General features: G+C 45.9%; 1 protein-coding gene and 1 pseudogene across 1 annotated transcript; both read right to left on the bottom strand.

Annotated features, from left to right (window-relative positions):
* Positions 1–1,932: 1,932 nt before the first annotated feature.
* Positions 1,933–12,510, bottom strand: LOC136509892 (putative ubiquitin-conjugating enzyme E2 38). The gene is made up of 8 exons (XM_066504481.1): positions 12,327–12,510; positions 12,099–12,210; positions 4,250–4,381; positions 3,720–4,160; positions 3,578–3,641; positions 3,195–3,334; positions 2,783–3,094; positions 1,933–2,562 (listed from the first exon to the last, which is right to left on the bottom strand). Exons 1-8 carry the CDS (start codon positions 12,344–12,346, stop codon positions 2,269–2,271), a joined length of 1,515 nt encoding a protein of 504 aa, XP_066360578.1. The 5' UTR covers positions 12,347–12,510; the 3' UTR covers positions 1,933–2,268.
* A 2,269-nt stretch (positions 12,511–14,779) lies between these two features.
* On the bottom strand, positions 14,780–23,287 carry LOC136509891 (probable ubiquitin-conjugating enzyme E2 24; annotated as a pseudogene).
* Positions 23,288–23,597: the final 310 nt, after the last annotated feature.

Raw genomic sequence — 23,597 nt, 5'->3', positions numbered from 1 at the left:
GATGTCGACGGAATGTGTGGACGACAAAAAAAGTTTCGAGCAGTGGCACCTATGACCACTCGAACTTTTTAGTAGCTTATAGGCAATTGCAATCTTTTATAATGGCATACAGGTAAAAGCCTCTTCTAGATTTCTGTTCGGGGAAGGAGGAGAGGACGATGGGGGAGGAGAGGAGCGGCGGAAGGCTTGACTTCGCGTTCGCGGGTTTAAGCTGTCTATGTGTTAGATGAGAATCTTTTTCTCTCCTTTTTTTCATGGCTTCGGTGGGAATTTTTGTTCTTTCCCTTTCTTTACCAGAAGGATTGATTTTTGTTGCTGCTTCTGTCCAGATGCATTCTTGGTTAACGTGTTTTAAATTTAACCAAATATAAAGTAAAAATTAATATTTATGACACCAAATAAATATAGTATGAAAATATATTATATGCCAAATCTAGAATACTTATTTGATATTATAAATATTGATAATTTTTTATTCATAGTTAGTCAAATTCTAGATACTTTAACTTGATATTGTGCTAGAATTGTATTCTTTTTCGAATGGATGGAGTACTATACAAGATTTATTTATCATATGGAGTTGTTGGGTATTAATTTACATCCGCCCATGTTGTTGATGTAATTTTACCTTATTTTACTATCTCAAGTAAAAGAAAAGCACTCTAGCAAAGACCCTGCTAGGGCAACTATTTTTAAGAGGCTCTCAAATTCTTCTCCAAGGCTCCAAGCCTTTACTCCCAATGGCTCTAGAGAGAGACCTTCTATTTCCCGTTGGTGTTAGCTTCATTCACGTTGATTACTTTTCTTGTAGTCGTTCGTGCCACTGCCCCACCAGCTTTAGTTGGCGGCCCGAGGCCGACCTCGCAGATAGCTTCTTCCCCGTTCCGAACTTGGTCCTTGGTTCTGATGGTGCATCAAACTGCACTAAACTCCTCCTTAAGCTCGGCCCCTCCCAAGCAGCACCTCTTGCCAATCAACACTCTCACCAAGCTTGGCTCCTTAGCAAGAGTAAACCTCATCATGGCCACTCGACCCAACCCGCTCGAAAAAAAAAAACGGTCTTACTTGACATAGCAAGTGTATCGGGTGGCCTTAGTTGTTTATCTATAACCTAATCTAACATAGGAAACCCCCAAAAACTCAAGAAATAGCCCAACTAGACTTGGCCCGATGTGTCCGTCAGGTCGGCATAGCCATCTCCGACCCAATTTGGCATTTGATCAAGTCTAACTGAGAACACTCCTTCTGACGGCTCTCCAAGGTATGAAGCTCCTGTTTTTTATTGAAAAAAAATGAATGCCGCCCATAGAAGTGATGAAATTGGTGAATGAGAAGATGGGAATTCCCTTTCTTTGTTCATGGATTAGGTGGGGAAATTTCTTTTCTTTTTTTTTTTCCAATTTTTTGATCAGAGTGATAGGCTTTTTTTTATCCATTGGGGTGACGATCTATTGGGGCAGTGATGATGTACTATTCATCTGATCATATTATTGTCGCCTGTAAAGTTGGTTGGGGTAGTAATTTGCATCCACCCATGCGGGTGGGCGTTATGGAACATGTGCCCAGTTGGCCAGTTGGGGCCTGGGGGCAGAAAAATCAGGGAGAAAATAAATAACCTGCCTGAAACAAAGCGTGCATTGTCTAGACCACGATAGTGTGAGCAACCAAAGGAACCCAGGAAATAGGTTTCGTAAAAGATTACTTGGAAGGCGTTTTTGTTCAGATGGTGCCGACGGCGGCAAATCCTGGTGGTAAAAGCTCGTCCTTCGTCCGAGTGGACCTCTCCCTGTGGACGGCAGCGCGAGCGCAGGACAGGAAACCGGAGCATCATCGTCCACTGAGTACACTATATATACATACGATACAATAAACAGTTACAGTGGCAGGCACACCGAGCCTGACAGCCTGAGGTAACGAGATCACACGAACGAATTAGGCAGGAATCGCCTGATGAACCTCATTTTGATATCCAAAATGGTGGTCCCAATCATATCCCGACACAAGCTGCCGAGCTGCGGACGACGGCTCCGCAGATATAAAGCACCATATAAATACCCTTACAGGCTATATAGCTACGGTAGAATGGTGTCCCTAAACGCCAAATAAGTCGATTATGTTTTACCAGAAGAGCTAGGCAGGATATTTACATGGACTACCTACAGAAAGAAGTTAGATGCTCGGCAGCTCAGGAATTAACTTTAACTTGTGTGGGATAGGAGCCGTAGCATGAATACTTAAGTTTATTTCATAGAGCAAGCCGACTCTGCCTTACAGCCTCAGTGTGGTGTCCGCTGCGGATGTGGAAGCTCCAGATCTTGCCTTCTCGGTGAGGAACTTGCCACAGTCCGCGCCCTTCGCAGTGAACTCCATCAGAAGTTCCTCAACAAGTCTCTTCAGTGACTGCTTGAACCTCACTGAGCAGCTCGTATCACCCTCATCGACGTCCTGCACTCCATCACCAGAAAGGCATCCAACCTGGGCACCATCCAGGTAGGCTCTGCAAGCTACAAGGATGTTGCACCCATACTTGCGGAAATGGCCAGCAACAAAATCCTCGAAATTCTGCAGGCAATCCATGTTAGATTTGCACATGAAAGCATAGACGGCTAAACATACAATAGTTCTATCACAACAGGTACTATACTACAAATCAAATCTCCACGTTCGAGCGGTTAAGTCCCATATTCAGCAAGCTTGCCATTGTTATATTGGTTTCAAAAAGCTCAGTAATACTACCGAAACAAGTAGTATTCCCATAATTAGAACAATAACAGAGGCATACCTTTGGTGGATTTCGAAGAGAGTACAACATCGTCCTGCAGGATAGCAGGAACGTATCTTCATTATATGTCAGGGATTTCTTCTCCCCATGAGCTGTGTTAGCATGCATAGCATAGCCAGGCTCATTGAAATAAGGCTTTGCATTCAAAACCAAAGCTTGAATAGAGACCAGGACCTGCAGCATAGTTGAATTGGCTGGATTCCACTTCTCACATCCACTGCCAGTCCAGGTGTTTAGGAGGCTAAGGCACACCTTCCCACAAGCATACAAGTTTGGATTAAGCCGCAAACCACCAGCACGGTAATTCACCATCTGTATAGAATCAACTGATCATCCCATGACCCATAAAGCAAACTGAAGAAACAAGGAAAATAATTAATTGATATACAAGTGCAAGTCAAGAAAATATTACCGGTGGTACATTTGGATACTGAGGAGGGAAGTAAATGTCAAAGAAGAAGAGACCGTCATGGTAAGGAGTACCAGCTGGTCCCATAATGACAGCTCTAAGCAGGTCCATTCTATCCTCATATGCCCTCACAAATATAGTATCTATTCAATATGGAGAAAAATACAAATTAGAATATTTTCTTGAAAGCAGACGAGTGAGATTATAAACATTCTTGGCCCTTATGAATAGAGCCTTCAAAGTTCTAAAAACAGTAAGGAAATGTTCTCAAGACAAAAGAAGCATTTCAACTAACAAAGGAATGGTTGCACCAAGTGTGGTACTATTCAAAAACATTAATGCGACCAATTCATAAAATTACGGTATAGTAAGCAACAGCTACCTACCTGGCAAATCTTTCTCTAGGACTTTCCACTCATGCTGAATACGTTTCACCCAGTCTTTTGATGGCTGTTAAAATAATTTTTTGAGTACTGAACTGAACTAAGACAATAAATGATAGCAAGGGCAGGGCAAAAAGAAAGTTACCTTTTTTACCACCTGAACCTTTCTCTTTTCTGGCTTTGAATAATAATGATCGCTATGATCATCAACAGTATCAAATCTTTTGAAGGTCTTGTATTTTTCTTCGATTTTATCATCTACAGCCTTAGTGGATTTGGTCTTATTTGCAATCTCAATAGCAGTATTCTGCATCCACGGTAAAGAAGCCTCCAAACCAGGTGGAACATCAAGGTTATCAAACTTGGCAGACAAACCAAATTTAAACTCACTTTCAATAAGTGGAGCATCATAACCATCATCCTCAAACTCATCTTCATCATAAGCATAGTCTTCTTCAAATCCCTCATAAGGGTAGTCATCAGAATAGTTGTAAACCGACTCATCTTGAAACACTAGGTCAGCCCAGGAATTGGTATGTTTTGAAACATATGTGCTTGGGCCAGGGCAGTCCTGAATCCAACCACTCTGAATTTATTTACACAGAAAAGAATCTGTCTGAGCTTGCATGGTATAAAAGCAAATAATGAGAAAGAAAAAGATACGAGGCAATTTACCTTGCCATGCTTTGGCCAATTCATAGGGCATACAACAGTTTGCTTATTCTTGTCCACTGGTGCTTTATCACCAATAATTATGACTCCATCAGGATCATCATCATCAATTTCAATTACTTCTTGAGGTACAACCTATTGTTCAAGCAAGCACAAATTTCAGAAGAAAATGCATCAATTAGTAGTTTCTAGAACTGCAATGCAGTTCTGCAAGCAACTCTCTTTTGACACAGTATAATTGTAACATGAAATGTGCTCAGAAGCTATTAATTTGCCATAATAAAACAAGAGCATTTGTTTGTCATAATTTTAACATTCACCCTGTGTCCCTAAAGAACAGAAATTATGCCACATGTAATGATTCATGAAGATATTTCAGACAGTTTAAAAAAAGGAAATGACAGCGTAAAAGGGGGAACAATCCAGCAGCTATGAACTTTTTGTTAGTCGCTGAATTCTTGCCATGTCAACCTGAGGGGTTGGGGATACATATGTTATGACCGGCGTCCAGTATCAAAGGCGCCAGCCCATTAGTGGCTAAAGCCACCATCGGCCAGGAGGATTAGGCGCAGGAGCTAGGGGCTAAAAACCCATATTTATCTTTAATTGTTTATTTCCATAATTAGAGAGCAATTAGCCATATATAGGAGTTGTAATTCCCGTGGACAGAAGGGAGGAAGAGTAATCTAATTACTCGGCTTCCTTTGGGAGCCGGGAGTTGCCCTAGCCGCCGCCTCTGTTCTTCTCCTTCCCCTCGCGATCACGGCGCCCCGCCGCCGTGCCGCGCGTCCAGCCTCACAGCACACGTACAACCTCCGATCGACCAAGGGAAAGGTACAGGTCCGTATCAACATATTTATAGGCTGCTAGTCAGCCAAGCATATGCCAAGATGCTAAAACAGATGTTGTCCTACATGCTAAGATGCTGTCCTAGATGCTAAGGTGCTGTCCTCGATGCTAAGATGCTGTCCTAGATGCTAAGATGCAATCCTAGCCAATCAAGGATGCTGTCCTTGAGCAGCAAAACCACCATGCAGCCAATGCAGCCACAGGGATGCTGTAGCCCCACAAAGACCAGCCAACACAGAGACTTATCCCATCATTCTCCCCCTAAGTCTTGCGCGTCGTCTTATGGGAAAGTTGAACCATCCCGGTCCTGGAGCAGAGCTCAAGGAACTTGATCCTCCCAAGGGGCTTGGTAAGCAGGTCTGCAAACTGGTCCTTGGTGTTGATGTAGCTTGCCTTGATGCTCCCTTCCTCCAAACAGCCTTGGATGAAGTGGTACCTCACCCGGATGTGCTTACTCCGTTCATGAAAAACAGGGTTCTTTGCCAGGGCCAAAGCGGACTTGCTGTCCATCCTAAGCTCCACCGCTCTAGTGTCTCTGCCGAGGAGATCACCAAGCAGTCGAGCGAGCCAGAGCGCCTGAGTCGAAGCGGTGGAGGCCGCTATGTACTCGGCCTCGCAGCTGGACAGGGCCACCACCTGCTGCTTGACCGACTGCCAGCTAACGAGGCACTTGCCGAGGAGGAAGAGGATCCCGCTCGTGCTCTTGCTGGTGTCGATGTCGCCGGCGTGGTCGCTGTCGCTGTACCCGACAAAGTGTGCCGCCCCAGGACACCTAGGGTAGTAGAGGCCGTGGTCGAGAGTCCCCGTAACGTAGCGGGTGATCCTCTTCACAGCCTGTTGGTGCTCCGTCGTCGGTCGCTGCATGAACCGACTAACGTAGCCGACGGAGAATGCCAAGTCCGACCGCGTGTGGGCGAGGTAGCGAAGGCTCCCCACAAGACGCCGGTACTACGTAGCGTCCACCTCCGTCATGCTGTCGCAGCTCAGCTTCAGCCTCTCCTCCATCGGAGTGAGAGCTGGGTTGCAGTCGGTGAGCCCAGCTAGCTCAACAACGCGCTTGGCGTAGGCGGTCTGTCGAAGCATGATCCCAGAGTCATCCTGATGCACCTCGATTCCCAGGTAGAATGAGAGAGGCCCCAGGTCACTCATCTGGAAGGTGGCCTTCATCTCTTCCTTGAATGCCGCCACCTCCGCATCCTTGGTGCCGGTGATCACCAAGTCGTCGACGTAGACACCCACCAGCAAAGCATTTCCTCCACTGCCCCGTCGGTAGATGGCCGCCTTGTGCGGGCTTTGCTCGAAGCCCATCCCCTTTAGCGTGGAATCCAACTTGGCATTCCACGCCCTCGGTGCCTGCCGCAAGCCATAGAGGGCCTTGCGCAGGCAGAGCACCTTGCCCTCCTTGCCGGGGACCGCAAATCCCGGCGGCTGGTGCACGTAGACCTCCTCCTTCAAGTCGCCGTTAAGGAACGCCGACTTGACGTCCATGTGATGAACATGCCAGCCCTCCTGAGCAGCTAGCGCAAGGAGTCGCACGGACTCCATCCGTGCCACGGGAGCAAAGGCGTCGTCGAAGTCGACCCCTCCTGCTGCACGAAACCTCGTGCCACCAAGCGAGCCTTGTGCTTGACGATGGCGCCGGCTTCATCCCTCTTCAGCTTGTACACCCACTTAAGGGTGATCGCGCGGTGACCACGAGGAAGGTCAGCAAGCTCCCAGGTGCGGTTCTTCTCAACCGCATCCATCTCCAATTGCATCACGGCGCGCCATGCCGCGTGTCTCTCGGCCTCTGCAAACAGCCGAGGCTCGCCGTCGTCACACGCAAGGTGCAACTGCGCCTCCAGGTCGTGAGGCACCAGTCCCGGCACCGGCTGGTCGCCGAGAAGGTTCTCCATCGTACGGTACCGCAACGGCTCGCCGTCGTGGTACGCGTCGATGCGCTCCTCGTCATGAGAGAGCGGAGTAGCGAGCTCAACCGGGCTGTGCTCGACATGAGCTGGTGTTGGAGTAGACGTGCCCGGAGAGGTGCCTGTCGGTGCTGGAGTGCGTGGCGGTGCCGGCTGTGGTGGAGCCGGTGAAGAACTCATCACAGCCGAGGTCCTGGCTGGAGAGCGTGGTGCTGTCGAAGTAGCAGTCGCCGGGGTCGGTGGAGGCTCGGGGACTGGGGTAGACGCGCTCGTCGAAGAAGAGCTACCTACTCCCCCAGCTCCCTCGAAGTGGACGTACTCGACAGTGAAGTCGTCGTACGTCGGAGCCGAGCTGTCGTCCGCCGCCTTGTCCCACGTCCATCCTCGCCCTTTGTCGAACACAATGTCGCGCGCCGTGCGCACAACCTGTGTCTTCGGGTCGAGGATGCAGTAGGCCTTCGAGCCCTCCGCGTAGCAGATGAACACTTCTGGAGTGCTACTGTCGTCGAGCTTGCTGATGTGGCCAAGCTCCTTGACGAACGCGAGGCAACCGAAGACCCGCAAGTGGGAGACCGCCAGCTTGCGCACATGCCAAGCCTCGTACGGCGTCCTGCCGTCGAGCGCCTTGGTAGGCGAGCGGTTGAGGATGTAGACGGCCGACACCACCGTCTCTCCCCAGAAGACAGCTGGCATCCCCCTCTGCTTGAGAAGGGCCCGAGCCATCCCCACAACCGTCTGGTTGCGTCGCTCGACGACGCCGGTCTGCTGCGGGCTGTACGGCGCGGAGTAGTGGCGCTGAATGCCCTCATCAGCGCAGTACGACGCGAATTCAGCCGCCGTGAATTCGCGCGCAGCTTGCGGCCGCAATCCGCCTCCGCAACAGCCTGCGAACGCCTGATGGCGTCCGCAACTTCTCCCTTGCTGCCGAGGACCATCACCCACATGTAGCGGGAGAGGTTGTCGACAAGCAGCAGGAAGTAGCGTCGTCCTCCCGGTGTGGCCGGTGTCACCGGGCCACACAAGTCCTCGTGCACAAGCTCGAGCCTCTCCTTGGCTCGAAAGCTCGCCCGCTGGGGAAAGGGGAGTCGCCTCTGCTTCGTCAACACACAGACGTCGCAGAGCTGCTCCACAAGGTCGAGGCACGGCAGGCCTCGCACCATCTCCGTGGCACTGAGCCGCTTTAGGGCCTCGAAGTGAAGGTGTCCCAAGCGCTCGTGCCACTGCCACGCCTCGTCATCCCGACGAGCAGCGAGACAGAGGGGTTGTGTCACCTGCACGTTAAGGACGTAGAGTCGATTTGCGCTTCTGGATACCTTGACAAGAAGGCGGCGACGGCGATCCCAAATCCTCATGACTCCATCCTCAACCACCACGCGCGAACCGTTCTCATCCAGCTGTCCCAAGCTGATGATGGAGTTCCTCAACGCGGGGATGTAGTAAACTCCGATGAGCAGCCTGTGCTCACCAGACCTGGCGGTGTAGATGACGGAGCCGACGCCCTTGATCTCCACGCCGGAGGCATCCCCAAACTTGATGGAGCCTCGGACGCTAGAGTCAAGCTCGATGAAGAACTCCCGTCGACCGGTCATGTGTCGGTGACGCCGATGTCGAGGCACCACCCGTCAGTCTTGTCGTTGCCGGAGCCGTCGCCGAGGAGGGCGTGTGCTTTTGGCTCGTTAAGGTGGAGGAGAGCCGCTGCGGCTGGTGCCGCTAGAGGTAGCTCGATGCTTGCATGTGCCATGAACAGAGCCGGCTCCTCCTCCGCCTGTGCGACGTGGGCCTAGCCACGTCGTGGTTGTCGACAGTCCTTGGCCCAATGGCCAAGCTGGCCGCAGTTGCGGCAGGTGTCGTCTCGTGCCGGCTTGTGCTTGCCGGCGGCGCCGCCGTAGGCGCCTCCGCGGGCATCACCCTCGGCACGTCCTCGCGCCCCGTCCTGGGCGTCTCTGTGCGCCTTCCACGCTTGCGGTCGCCTGTCGCGGAAGAAGGCTCCCCCTTCCGCTCACTTTGGCAGGCAGCCCACTGCTCCCGAGTGAGAAGGAGCTTCCCGCCAGTGGTGATGGGCCCCGAGAGAGACTGTGGCTCGTCGCTGTCGATGACCTTGAGGCGACCTATCGCCTCCTCGATCGACATCGTGGAGAGATCCAGCAGGGACTCGATCGAGCGAGTCATCTACTTGTACTTCTCGGGAACGCAGCGGAAGAGCTTTTCGACAGCTCTCTCCTCGCCGTAGGTGTCATCGCCGAACTGCACCATCTTCTGCAACAGAGTGTTGAGACAGAGAGCAAAGTCATCAACGTCCTCACCTGGTTTGAAGGCCAGGTTCTCCCACTCCTTGCGAAGTGCCTGCAGTGTGGACTTGCGAGGGCGGTCGCTGCCGATACGTGCCGCAGCGATGGCGTCCCAAGCCTCCTTGGCGGTCCGCTTGTTGGTAAGCGAGAACTGCTTCTCGGACGGGACTGCAGCGATGAGGTCATCAAGCGCCCGTCGATCCTGGTCGTAGTCGACGTCGCCGTACCGGACTGCCTCCCACATGTGCCACACCTGGAGCTTTACCCTCATCACCGCATCCCACTCGACGTAGTTGGTCTTAGTGAGGGTAGGCCACCCACCGCCGGGGCCGACATCCCTGACAACAGCCTGGAGCCCGTGGTAACCACGGTACCGATCCGGGGAGAGAGAGCCACGCTGCCTGTGAGGGCCGCGCTCTCCATTGACCCGTCCGCCACTGTTGCCGTGCGCGCCTCCTCCTGGAGCGCCACCGCCGTGCGCGCCTCCCTCTAGGAGCGCCGCCGCACTCGTGGGCGTGCACGGCTGCCCACTGCGCCGCCCGCGCTCGCGCTGCCTCCCTCCCCAGCAGCTCGAGATCCGCGTCGGCGCTGTCGTCAGCAGAAACGGAGCTGCTGATGCTACCGCGCATAGCCTCGACCTCTGCTGCCGCCACACGCGCTGCATCCGCCGCCACCGATGCTTCCGCCTCCGCTCTGGCTGCTGCCAGCCTCGACGCCCTTGCCGCCGCCGCAGCGGTCTCTGCCGCCGCTCGCTCGCATTCCTCTGCCGCGGCAAGTTCGACCTCCTGCCGATGCCGCGTGCTCGAGGCAACCGAGCGCTGAGACTGCCCTGCGGACATGACGCGCTACCGGGGGGCTACTGCGTGGGGAGAGGGCTGCTTCAGACGCGCAGAGGGAGAGGAGTGAGCAGGAGCGGCCGGAGCTGCTGCTGCTCCCAGCTGGGGCTATTGCGCGGCTGGGAAAGGAGATGAGCAGGAGATGCTCAGGCTACAGGATAGTACGGCTCTGATACCAGTTGTTAGTCGCTGAATTCTTACTCTTGGTAGTAGCAGAATTCTTACTCTCATCGAGAGAGGATGACACTAGGAGTTGAGGCAATTTTCTGGTTTATTTCCAAATACCATGCCAACCTGAGGGGTTGGGGATACATATTTATAGACTGCTAGTCAGCCAAACATATGCCAACATGCTAAAACAGATGTTGTCCTAGATGCTAAGGTGCTGTCTTATATGCTAAGGTGCTGTCCTAGATGCTACCAGTCAAGGATGTTGTCCTTGATGCTGTCCTTGAGCAGCAAGACCACCATGCAGCCACAGGGATGTTGCAGCCCCACAAAGATCAGTCAACACAGAGACTTATCCCATCACTTTTACCCTCATATATGCACTTGACAAATGCCACTGCCATTGTCAATTCGTTAGTATATTAACCGCACCATGCCTATGTCTATGAGACTCTGGCAGAATGCGCCTATTAGTCAGCACTTGGTAGATATAACTGAAAAGGCACAGAATGAAAGAAACCCAAAGGAGAGTTCTGCATAACACCCCCCCCCCCCCCCCCCCCCCCCATGTGGTCACTTGGATTTTGAAGGACTCAATAGTAAAATGCAGATAATTTCCTTTTTCTGACAATCCTTCTAGAACAGAAACAATGCAGAGAAACCAGGAAAGAGGGGGGGGGGGGTGCTGACATAGATGTAGTTGTGACATGTGTGCACAATGCATACTGGTATATGTCTTTATTTGAAAATAAATGGCAGTTCCAAATAGTTTCTTCATACAACTTTATAAAAAAAATTATTCAAGGAATGACAAGATTACTAGGGCATCATTAAAATTTATGAAATGTTCTCAGCACTTTTACTTAGGAGGTGCATTTTTCGGTGTCACAGATCTCAAAGCTTATTTCAGACCAGCATTTCTCCAAATGAAATCTTTGGCAGCAATATATATATAAAGGTGCATATGAGTAGATGTACAGGCAGGTGGCTGGCCAGGAATATGCCATCCACAATAGAATCCACTTGTTTGTCAGTGTAACATATTGAAAATAAGATGGCTACTGTGATTACCAAAGAAAGGAAAAATCTAACATCTGTTGGGTGATGAAGACTGTCATAAGTTCACAAAAAGGATCAAGGAGCTGATGAATCAAATGAAGATGCAAGGGGAACCGAACTAATATTATTAGAGGTAGTTTAGTATTCTTATGTGTGCATTGTCATGATGTAATTCTTCTTTCTCATGCTGATTGTTCTCTAAGAAACTAAGAGTTCTTGTTCCCATGAATTCGTTCAGGGAGTCGGTAAGCTCTCTTTTTTTTCTTTTTGCTAGAGAACATACTGCAATTTTTTTTTAACAACACTAGTTCCATACTTCCATGGTTGACTACTACACCAATAAGATGGATTACCAAATGAACACTTTACAACATATCACACCTTTATTCAAATATGTGACAAATGAATTAACTTATCAACTGCAATTGTACAACCATCAGGCCTAATCAGAATTCACTATTTCCTTAGCACAATAAAGAAAATCAACCAGACCAATCTCAAGGTATCCAGATTTATAGACAAGCAATATGAATTCTGCACAGCCTGAGAACCTCATTTTCACCTGGCACTCAATCATCGTAGGAGGAACACATAACCTAACCATTCTCCCAGTACAATCCAGTGGGCATCAACAGACCGCGTCAACCATCCCACACGCACCACAAATCACAACTCCCGATTCCAAAACAGCGACGGTAACAAAACTAGGCGCAGCGAACAAAGGAGGAGACGATTTAGACATCACCTGGCTCCGCTTCCTCTTGTGGTGGCTAGGGGCCCACCCCGCAGCCGCGGCCGGAGACACCTCGACCACGTCGGGGTCATCGAACGACGAACTGCCCGCGCAGAGGTAACTCCTGCGACGGGTACCGGAACGGCAGACAAACAAATCCGCATCAGAATTGGAGGAAGGGGACGAGACGGGACGGGGCGAGGTGAGGGGCCAGATAGATCGGCGACGGGAGTGACTCACTTGGAGGCGCGGGTCTTCATCGGGGGCGCAGCAATGCGATCGCCGCCGATGGGTAGCGCCGGCTGTCGCCGTCAGGGTTCCGGCGAGGTGGGTGGGGGATGAGGAGGGTCTGGGTGGATGAGTGCGGCGGCGGAGACTGAGGAGAGAAGGGAATTTTTGTAGGATAACGCCAGAAAAGCAGTTCGGAGTTTTGGAATTTATTTTAGAGATCTCTTTATTTTAAGGCCCGGTGCGCAGTTGGGCCCTAGGCTCTCGCCTTTCTGCATTCCAGTTCCAGGCAATCAGCCGCTGCTTCAGTATCTGGACACAGGACACCTGGACCTTGGGAGGCTGGATCGTGGGCCCTGGGCTATTCACGTGTGGTGTGGTGTGGTGGGTCAATAATTAAGCATAACCACGTGTTCTCTAATATTTTAAGGCTAATCGTGTGAGAATTAGAAGACGATTATCGATGCATCTATCCGCAGTAGTACAACTGCCGTAGAATTTTATTTTATTTTATTTTATAGATGCATCGATGAAAGTAAATAATACTGTAAATGATTTGTAAATAATGTGGGGGATTATTCAGAAGAGCAGAAACATATGCATACGGCTACAATCCAATAACAAATTCTTTATCACACATTTTTTTACAAAATTTACAATGAGCATAGTATAAACACAGAGTTTTGTTGCTAGTCTCGATCTGTCAACAGGTAAACACAGAAAGATATAAGAATAGCAGATTAGCAGTAGAAGACGACGTTCAATAAAAAGCACTTTGCTCACACAGCTAACATGCACCAATGCCCACATTAGAATCCATGTCCTCCCCCGTCATTATCCTTGCGGTTACTATTATTAATCAGAAAGGAGATGGCGACTTCTTTCTTTATGAACCTGTACACAGATGGTCCGGGTGTGATGCCAGCCGATCTGCCACAACTGGTGGATGCAAAATTACAGAGGAAATGAATGAATATCTATGTGATAATGAGGAGTTATCTCCTCAGAAAATCTTGGACGCCTTGTTTCAGATGGGGACGCGTCGTCGAGAGTTATCTCCTCAGAATATCAATAGAAGCACACACGTCGAGAGTTCTTCGTTCAAAAAAAATATCGTTAACCGAAGGTAATACATATGTAAAGGAAAACTCAAATGCTACGTCCAGGGCAGGATTTAGGCATGGGGGCCATTCCGACAATGAAATACACAGGCATACTTAAATTGCCGTTGCAAGATCATAACAATCAAATCAACGCTTGATTTGTGATACAAAGAAAGCTAAAAAAGCTTGAGATTTTTTTTTTAGATTTTTAAGGCATGGCTCAAGTCAACATTACAAAAGACCATAAGCATTACAACATGTGGATGGATGCATCTGTAATTAAAGAAACACCTCGGGACGAACACTAACCCCTTATCTTACCAAATTATATATCATATATGATGTATCATTCTAATTCGGACCTGTTTGGATATGCTTCTCGCCACCACGTGATGCGGTAGGAGAACCACGGCCGAGGAGCCGTGATATGTAAAATCAGAGACTCAGTCCAATCTTGCGGGAGATAAGTCACAAGCGGTTGGGGGAAAGGCCGAGGGCATACCTGTTAAAGCCATCCATTTGTTGGCAATCTTGGTGGCTTGGGAGCTCTGGAAGGAACACAATATGCTATAATCTTTCAACGACACTACTCCCCACTATAGAAAGCCTAATTGCGAAAAAGCAAAGAGGAAGCGAGTACCTTCAAGAGGTAGTCCTCTAGTTGATCTCTCTGACTTCGTGCCTTTTCCCCCTTCTTTTCAAACTTCTATTTCACTTTTAAATGTACTATTATTCTCTATTAGTATATGTTGTTTACATTTACATCTTTTTGTCGAACTAAACAAAGAAACTAGGGCCTCCAAAAATACTATAATTTTTTAAATAGATGATAAAAAAATAAACATGGCCCCATTTTATCTTGTATATGTTATCATAACTTTTATAGTTTTAAAATTAAAATTCCAAAATGTTATATTTGAGTTTTATATCACAAAATTACAAGGTTTTTTAGGCTTCTAGATTCTTCTTTTCAGGATAAAAAAAGACTAAACAGCATGTCTAATAGAAATGGTTCCACGTGTGTACCATGGGAAAACGATTATTCTCATGGAAAATTGATTACTCTCATGAAATAGATATTGTTCTACCGAGGAACAACTTTCAAAAGGAAGAATGGAATATAGGTACATTTCATTTTATGGGAGAACAAAATTATAGAATGACAACCTATGATTTTTTGTATTCCGTGTATTTTCAAGATATTTCTGTAATTTGCGCAACAAATTGTATTAAAAATAAAAAATTCAATTCAGCACATCCATAACCAATTAGCATGGCGACAATGGATCGCCTTGCCTTCGTATTTCACATTGCAGTATGAGCAAACATATACATACAACTGCTATGTCAATATTCCAAAAACTATTGAAGAACACACATTTACATTTTATTTCACACTGACTGCAGAAAACAGCCCAAACCCAGACACTTCAGTGTCTAGCTGCATTTAGCTTAGCAACATATACAAATGAGTTCAGCAATCATGCGTATATACTGTTCCGCATTTACAAGACAAGCATATCAGTTCAGCAATCTGAATATACTGTTCCCATTTACAAGACAGGCATAAGTAACACAAACCAGGCAGCATTTTATTTTGGAATACACAAGCATCGACATACACGCACAATATAAAAGGGTCCCAATTTCATTATTGATGTAGAGAGCAGGCGGCTTGCTCTGGTTTACAGGTCACTGGTGATACCAGCCTCACAGAAGGCAGTAACAAGCTTCGGCAGAAGCTTACCAAGCATTATCTTGAAACCGGTTGAACAGTTCTTGCTGCCGTCCTCTGATATGTATGCTTTGTCGTGCGCATGTCCAACGAGATCACCCCCAAGATAAGCCTCACAAGCATCCAGAATGTGTGGGGCACGACAAGTGAAATGCTCCTTGACCAACTTCTCAAAATGCTGAATTCAGACAAGGGGACATCTCCATCAATACATATGTTAACAATTAAGTGATTAACAGTGAGTGATGCAGCAGAACTTAGCTAAATCAATACAGATTCCCACGGTACATACTATACTCAACTCATAGCATTATAAATTCAGAAGCATTCTTTAATTCAGAGCTGTTTGATTGAAGTTTAGTTGAACTCATAGCATTATGATTTATGAATTCAGAAGCATTCTTTACTTCTGAAGTTTGATTGAAACATACTAATTGTTTGAAGGTAGATGCATAAGAACTAACATGTTTTCAGAGACTAGTCAGTATGACAACTTCAGAGCTGACAACATACCTTTGGTGGCTTGTGTAAAACATACATCATGGATTTGCATGACAGCAGGAAAGCATTCTCATTGTACGTGATGGAGTTCTTCTCTCCATCAGCCTTACCCACAAATTTGTCATATCCTGCCTCATTGAAATAAGGTTTTTCATTGAGAACAAGGGCCTGAAGCGATAACAACAGCTGAAGAACAGTTGAGTTCTCAGCATTCCACACTTCATTACCAGTTCCTGTCCATGTCTTCAGGAGGCTGAGACATACTTTTCCCGATTCATACAAATTTGGATTCAAACGGAGACCACCAGAGTGATAGTGAACAGACTGGAAAGAAAATTTTACACTATTTGATATTTGAAAAAAAAAGAACTATAAGATTTATACAAGAACAATAGAGACTGGAATGGAAGAGCTTACAGGTGGTTCATGGGGATAGTCAGGAGGAAAGAAAATATCAAAGAAAAAAAGATTGTCATGATAAGGTGTTCCAGCTGACCCAACAATGCAAGCCCTCAGAAGATCCATCCTTTCCTCATAAACTCTCACATGAATACCATCTGCATAATTAAAACAAAGCATACATATAAACATCATACTAGAAAATATAACCCATCAGTTTTTAAGAAACATGCACTTGGTACAACATCTAATAGTCAGTATAACTAATTGTTTACCTACATCTAATGATCAGATTCCATGATTGCTTAGTACTTGACTATTAGGTGATACTTTTTCAGCCACCAAGGACAAGAAACCCTACAAAGAATGCCATCGTTATGCTTTCAATTGTTCATTCATGTAGCACTTCGATAGCTTGTTTTACACTGAATATGCAAAGGTATCGAGTTGCATGCATCGACCAGTTCAACTCAAAATCTTAAGCTTACGGTGAAGGGTGGGCAATTCACTTTATATTTCAACAAAAGGTCACATAATAAGCTACACCTAGTTGATTTCTGTACTCTGTAATGCCTATGAACAAGTGTAACTGCTTGAGATGGAATATCGTGGACCAGAACATGAGATAATGGCGAGAATGCTCTCATCAACTCCGGGGTTTTCCCAAACACCATGAAACTCTGATCAGTCGACTTGGGTGTGCAAAGCTCTTTACTAGATTGATTCCTAAACATGACCTACCTTTATATACTAGGAGCCATCTAAGTAATGTAGGAAACAGGAAGTAAACTAAGAAATGGACTAGGACTCAAGACAATCAATCCAACGAACCTAGGAATGTACTAGTATTTTTTTGAAACAGTAATATGGTTTCCATGACATGGAATATTTGCCAGTGGAGTGTTATGACTTACAACTGGCCTTAAACACCAGTGCAAGTATGCCAGCACTCAATGTTATGGTACATATTTGCTACGATAGTATTGACTATCTCTAAGAAATAATGAGTGAATTAAACAGCTACTGAAGTTTCAGATTTACTAACAGGTACCGGTTACAGAAAGAACAGCTAATGAAGTTTCAGATTTACTGAATTAAACGGTAGAAAAGCTCAAAAGCACACCTGGTAGATCCTTTTGCAGGATGTTCCATTCCTGTTGCACCTTCTTCAGCCAACCTCTTGTAACCTAAAAATAGAAAATAACCATCATTACACATAATTCTCCATTCGCACCAATGACTATTGTTCGGAAAAAAAAAATGTCAGTGAAAGCTTCAGAAGCTGCATTACACTTTCATGGCCATTTTCCTTCACAAAATGATGATCCAAACAGTCAGTGACCACATCAAATCTTTTTGAGATGGCATCTCCTGAAGAGAGAATTGGCTTCTCAATCTGCGCCACAAACTTCACTATCTGTTTTTCTTTTGGCAATTCTCCTGCACATGGCTGCATTTCTGCCATCTTCACAATTTCATATCGAGGATCTACCAAAACCTGGAAGAACAAATTCACTTTAGAACTCTGAAAAAAAATGAATTTGGCTGAATTTGCTTGACAAATAACTTACTGAGCTTGGAGATGAAGAACCATGAGTACCAAACAAACTAGCAGCCACATGTGTCAGGAAGTCAAAAGCTGTCTTGGGAAATAGAAAAGCAGTGGCTTTGCACAAGGACACAGTGCAGCCTTCAGTAGACTCCAGAGCAATCTGAACAAAAAACAAAAAATGTTCAGCCATCACTTAATACAGTTTAAAAAGTTGAGAAAGAGAGGGAGAGGGAGGGAGGGAGAGAGGGTGGGAGAGAGAGAGAGAGAGAGAGAGAGAGAGAGAGAGACAGACAGACCTCATGGTGCATTTCCAGCTGCTCAGCCTCGTCTAGCGAATCACCAATTGTATGTTCCTCATTCATTGATTCTAGAGAACTATTATCAAGAAGCTTGTCCAATCCAATTATCTCAAAATGTTGCACCTGCCATTGGACAAGAGAGAAATGTGTTACCACTAGTTTGTCCAGACCCATATCTCATGCTCAAAAAAAAAAGACTGGAACATATAACTAATACATGGCAAATAAATGCAGCTTAAGAAAGTAGACAACTAACTAACCAAACATGACCAGGACCCAGGACAGACTGACGAAGTTAGTGGCAGAGTTAAAGCTAAGTTACCTTGGATATCACACCATTAGCCCATTGCACTTCAATTCCATTGTCCTTGTACCCAAGTACATTTCCGATGCATGATAAGAAGCCAGAGGAGGTAATCAATGATTCTTTGCTTGCTAATGACCCATTTGTGAGATCTGCTTCAGACTTGTCTATGTTCACAGCTGACCTGATAACGACCTCACCAGTGCAGAAGGAGAAATCTGGGTGCTCTACTAGCTCATAAACACTTACAGTCTCCACTGCAGGGTCACTTCCATAGCTGACAGTGTCACTATGTGCTGGACCAATCCATTTTACATTTACTGTCCGCTCCAGTGCATCCACATCTCTCACTATTGCCATTCGCTGACATCTTGCAGCGTCCTCTACAGTCAGTTTTTCTAGGACATATTGACCTGGCCAAAAATCATGGTCACCAAGGGTACTCACAGGGACTAATGCCTGGGGTTCTAGACCAAGAGATACAGTTCCATTCTGCCACAGAACATCAACAGTGCTCTTTGTCTTGGCAACAACATATGTTTGCGAACAATCTGAACCATAACTTTCGAAATACATGTGCCCATGAGAGTCACACTTATGGTCTTCACTAAGAACGCAAGACTTGCCAGAATCCATCCAGAGACATCCATTGTTGTCGGCCATAAGAGCACACCAATCACCTAGTTGCCAATTAGCGTAAGGGAAACATGATAGCAATGTGAGCTTCTTTGGGTCCTGAATGTTTGGAGGACTTGATGATTTATCTCCCCAAACATTGGTCACAGATGTGATCCAGTTCACATGCACCAGCCCTACATCAACATGAGAGACAATACAATCATCTCTACTGGGCCTCCATGGTCCACACAACCATGTTGCCGACTTGGAAACTGACTGGATCGACTATCCTCACACGTTGGCCAGGATAATAAAAGTAAGGTGCATCTTCAAAAAGAATAGGAGGAACGGGCTTCAGTACATCCGAATCCCTTAACAGGATTTCACACTTCGCTCCATCACTGAACAAAAGTGTGACAAGATCAAATGCTCTGATCACTCGTCCAATCCATGGCCCCATAACAACGCGGTCACCGGAAACAAAAGATCTCACTCTTGATAGCTTCTTGCTGTTTACATCTTTAATTATGTCACCTGAGCTTGTCTCCAAATCAACAAGCATTGAAACACCAACAACACGTCCCAGCTGACCTGAGGGATCAGAAACAGGGCAAACTATATCCCCATGCAGAAACCCCCTTTCAAAAGTCAGAAAATTATCAATCTTGCCAATGCTCTCATCCAGGCTGGACAAGATGTTTTGGGCATGGTCGCTATATGCAAATTCACATTCTTGGTCTTCACTGTCACTGGTCCCAGTATATGACTCACTATCCGAGTCAATTGCAAACAAATCCATAATTTCAAGCCCTGCAACGTCACACTTGGTTATTGATACGGTATAAGACAACCTTGTTAAGAAATGTTACTCCACAATTACCTACCTTCTTAGTAAGGTGTGCCTGCTTGGGTAACGTGGTAATCTCAAGAACAAACAACAATATGCAAATTGATGTTCAGAATGTCAATATACCAGCTGGCCAAGTATTGCTGCAGAAAATAATGGAAACATAAGAGGATCAGAGATTGTAACGAGAGAAAAAAAGAACCATATCTCTTTATAGTGTTTGCAATGTACTGGGAGGTACCAGCACCTAAACAATACCAAACATCCTAACCTTATAACTTAAGGATAATTTATGGGGGGTTTGTCACAAAAACTTTCAAATTCTTAAAACAATTGGCATGCTCGAAATTTATCTGTTTACCATCTAGTTCTGCCATTTGCCATTGGATTGTGTGTTGCTCCACATGCTTATTTCTTTTTTCTTTCCCTTCCATTCTGCCATGACCATAGCAACCACATCGAGTGGCAGAGAAACCTTGTGGAGACTTTTCCATTATCACCTTATGTAATATACTAATCTATTATCCATCCACTGAAATACATATGTATGGCCCCATAGCCTTCTACTGATGTTGATGTCACAATTCGTTTTCATCTTCACAGCCATTATCAAATTAACCGAGTGAGGATTGGATAAGCCATAAGCATTTCTCTCTAACCTTGTGTTCTAATTTTGAGTTACATGTCCTACATTTAAGTGCATCTAGTTATGGATCATTGGGATACAAGTAGGGCATACAAGTAATGAATGGCCATCACAGCTTTACAGGAACCACAAATGTCACATTGAAGGAAATCGGTGTATTACCTTCCAGAATTACTTCTTGATATTTTCGTACAACTTATGTGCAGGCAGGCAGCACACTTGACTGTTAATGCCAAAGGAGAATTACCCAGATATAGATGCTAGTACACACAGCTGAAGGAGATTTACCAAAAATAGTAAATATAAATGGTATTTAGTGCCAAAGGAGATTTGCCCGAAGAGCAATATGAAACAAAAGCTAGAACTAGTGCCAAAGGAGATTTGCCCAGAGAGATATCTGAAGCAGCTAATGCCAAAGGAGATTTGCCCAGAAGAACTATTAATAAGTACTGCCAAAGGAGATTTGCCCAGCAAATCAGATGATAAGAAACCTTATGAAACTTCCATCAAACTAAATGAGAATTTCATAACGGATGTCATTTGGAAGTCTCTTTGCTGCTGATAGTTCATTGGACGAGGAGAATAGGCTCAGGATAACCAACAAAGTGATGCACCCTGAACAATGTTTGCCAAAGGAGATTTGCCCTAAAACAAGGATTCTTTCATAAAGGGAGGTGATTCCAATAGAGGAAAGACCAGATGACAGATGATATACTCTGGATGATCACAGAACATAAGTGACCAGGAGCATCAGTCCATAATCAAGCCCAATCACACAGAAGAGAACAGGCTACCATCTGGTGACCAGTACTCCTCAAGAAAGCAACCAAGATAACAGCTTTTCATCAGTGGGGGCTTCACTTATAATGAGATCACATAATAGAGTGGTCTATCAGGTTCAATTGCCAAGATCAGTTGACCCTGTAACCATAGCAAGACAAGATTAGTCCAAATGGTCATCTTACTACAAAATAATACCATGCAAGCCCACAAAGAGACAAAAAATATTTACATGCTTCAGAGAAAATGGTGATCAAGGAAACTGAGACTTTCAAGGACGAATACGGTAGAAAATGCCCTTAATTTTCTCACTATACTAGGCTATTTCCAGGAATGAAGTTTGTTGGGTATATGAAAAGTGAAAAGTTAAAACTGTTTCTAAATTAGAAGTTATTGCGTAAAAATGAATGGGGCAGATCAGAAATATGATTCTCAGAACAAATAATTATTGATTAAAAAATGCTCAAACATATCAAAATTTTTTTTGCCATTGCATTCGAATTACCATTTTATTTCTGAAACACCATAATAATATAGCCCAAGACACCAAAAGAATAAAAAAGTCAGTTCAAACTGACATAAATACAAAAATATTTTATTCCAACAACAAGAAAACCTAGATATATTAAGATTTTTTTTTGAGGCAACGCTATATTAAGATTATTATCCAGAATGACAGCACAAACAGTAGATATAGAGTTTTGCTTGCTAGAATACACATATACAAACATGTAAGAGTTATCACTCTGATCGATGACAGCTACAGCAAACGGTATGTCCTTTTTTTCCAACTGCAAGGTAAAATAGGCATAATGAAAGATCTGAAAGTTCAGGCTGAAGCACTAATTCACCAATAGATGGGGCAGGCAAAAAACAAATCAACCAAAGAAGGCAGAGTGGATGATTCCCTAAAATAACCTGTACTTCAAACTTTACATTGAAAACCCCAAAATAACCTGTACTTCCAACTTTATTTAATTGAAGAAACTATCAGACAAATAAGTTTGAATCGGGGAAACAACTAGTTTTTTTAGTTAACACAAATGTCATTTTGTAAACTTGACCTGGGAAATTGAGATTCTTCCTGGTAAACATGAAGATAACAAGAAATCGCACACACGTCAACATCATAATCATTCATAAGCAGCTATGACAGCCCATCCAATGAACAAATCTTCTGAATAAATCAAACACAACCAATTATCTATCCATGCTAGTTACATCCTCCTAGAAGCAAACAAAGATGGAGTCAAACTAAAACTTAGTACCCTATACACCAATCAAATAAGACAAACAAAATTCCTTAGTCCCACAGCTCCAAATCCAACAAAGGAGTCAGATATTTCGCTTTCAATCAACAACAAAGAAGTAACGACATAAGGCCCGTGATAACCGAATTTCTCACTGGGAACCTGGCAAAAACACAACTACCAAAAATGAACAATATAGGCATATTGCATAAATAATTCGCGCTCCTTAACAACGATCACGCGGCTGGTGTTCGCCGCGGCAGGAGTCGGGGAGTAGCAGCGGTTGCGCCGGCACAACAGGCAGGGAAGCCAGGGGAACCGCCGGCGCCGGCGCCGGCGCCCCCGTTAACGACATGCGAAATGAACCTTGAAAACAGGAACCAAATTTGAAGCCTGACGAAAATGGCATCCATACCTGTCGCAGTTCCAGCCCGCCGCCATGCTCGCTCCCACGACCCCGTCCCGCGAGCCCAGACCCGAGCACCGAAGAAGAGGAAGCTACTACCCTTCCTCTTCCTCCACGCCTCAATCCATCCCCGAACCCTTCGACCATGGCCAACAAGCTCCTGAATTCCAACGGCTCCAATTCCTCCAAGGAAGCAGAGGCCAAGACGTGTAGCACCACCACCACCAAGTCGCACCAATCACAGCCCGGAGCAGTTGAACACTGGAGTGGTCGCGCCCACCGATATTTCAAGTGGCAGTGAGGACGCGAGGAGGGCGAGAGGACAGGGAGCCTAGAGAGAGAGAGGGAGGGAGTGGGAGGTTCTCGCTGGGTGCTCGGCGGCTGCTCGAGTGGTCAGGGTGGCGGTGCCGGTAACAATTTCTACGGTGCGCAAGCGCAAAGGCCTCGCCTTTCCGGTGCCGCGCACGATTCTTTTGGCTTCTTTAATCGAGGGTGCGCCTAATTGCGCTGCGCTAATGGGATTCCATCCCGCCACTTTAGGGCAACTCCGGCCAATACCTCTAAATTTGGCCCCCTACTCTCACAAACGAGGATCCCTCATTTAGATTTCAGCTCTTATTTCTCTCTGCACTCCAACCGAACTCTCATTTCAGCCTTCCTAATTTCTCTCACCTATATTTTATACATAACTTCTAACTACCAAGTCTAGTATTTTATATCTAAACCGTGTTAGTATTATTGGAATGGATACTTGTTAACAACATTTTTATGGCTAAATATTGGAGGAATTGTTTTTTTTTCAAATAATTAGCAACTATTATTTTTTCTCTACTCACGCCACTC

This window comes from Miscanthus floridulus, chromosome 16 (assembly GCF_019320115.1).
Source record: "Miscanthus floridulus cultivar M001 chromosome 16, ASM1932011v1, whole genome shotgun sequence".
Taxonomy (NCBI): domain Eukaryota; kingdom Viridiplantae; phylum Streptophyta; class Magnoliopsida; order Poales; family Poaceae; genus Miscanthus; species Miscanthus floridulus.
This window is presented reverse-complemented; position numbering and strand designations above follow the sequence as displayed.

Excerpts from the sequence above, each read along its gene's own strand:
- LOC136509892 (XM_066504481.1), bottom strand. The coding sequence starts at position 12,346 with ATGAAGACCCGCGCCTCCAA. Across the intron at positions 4,382-12,098 it reads ACAAGAGGAAGCGGAGCCAG|GTTGTACCTCAAGAAGTAAT; the intron begins GTGATGTCTAAA and ends CTTGAACAATAG. Across the intron at positions 3,335-3,577 it reads CCTAGAGAAAGATTTGCCAG|ATACTATATTTGTGAGGGCA; the intron begins GTAGGTAGCTGT and ends CATATTGAATAG.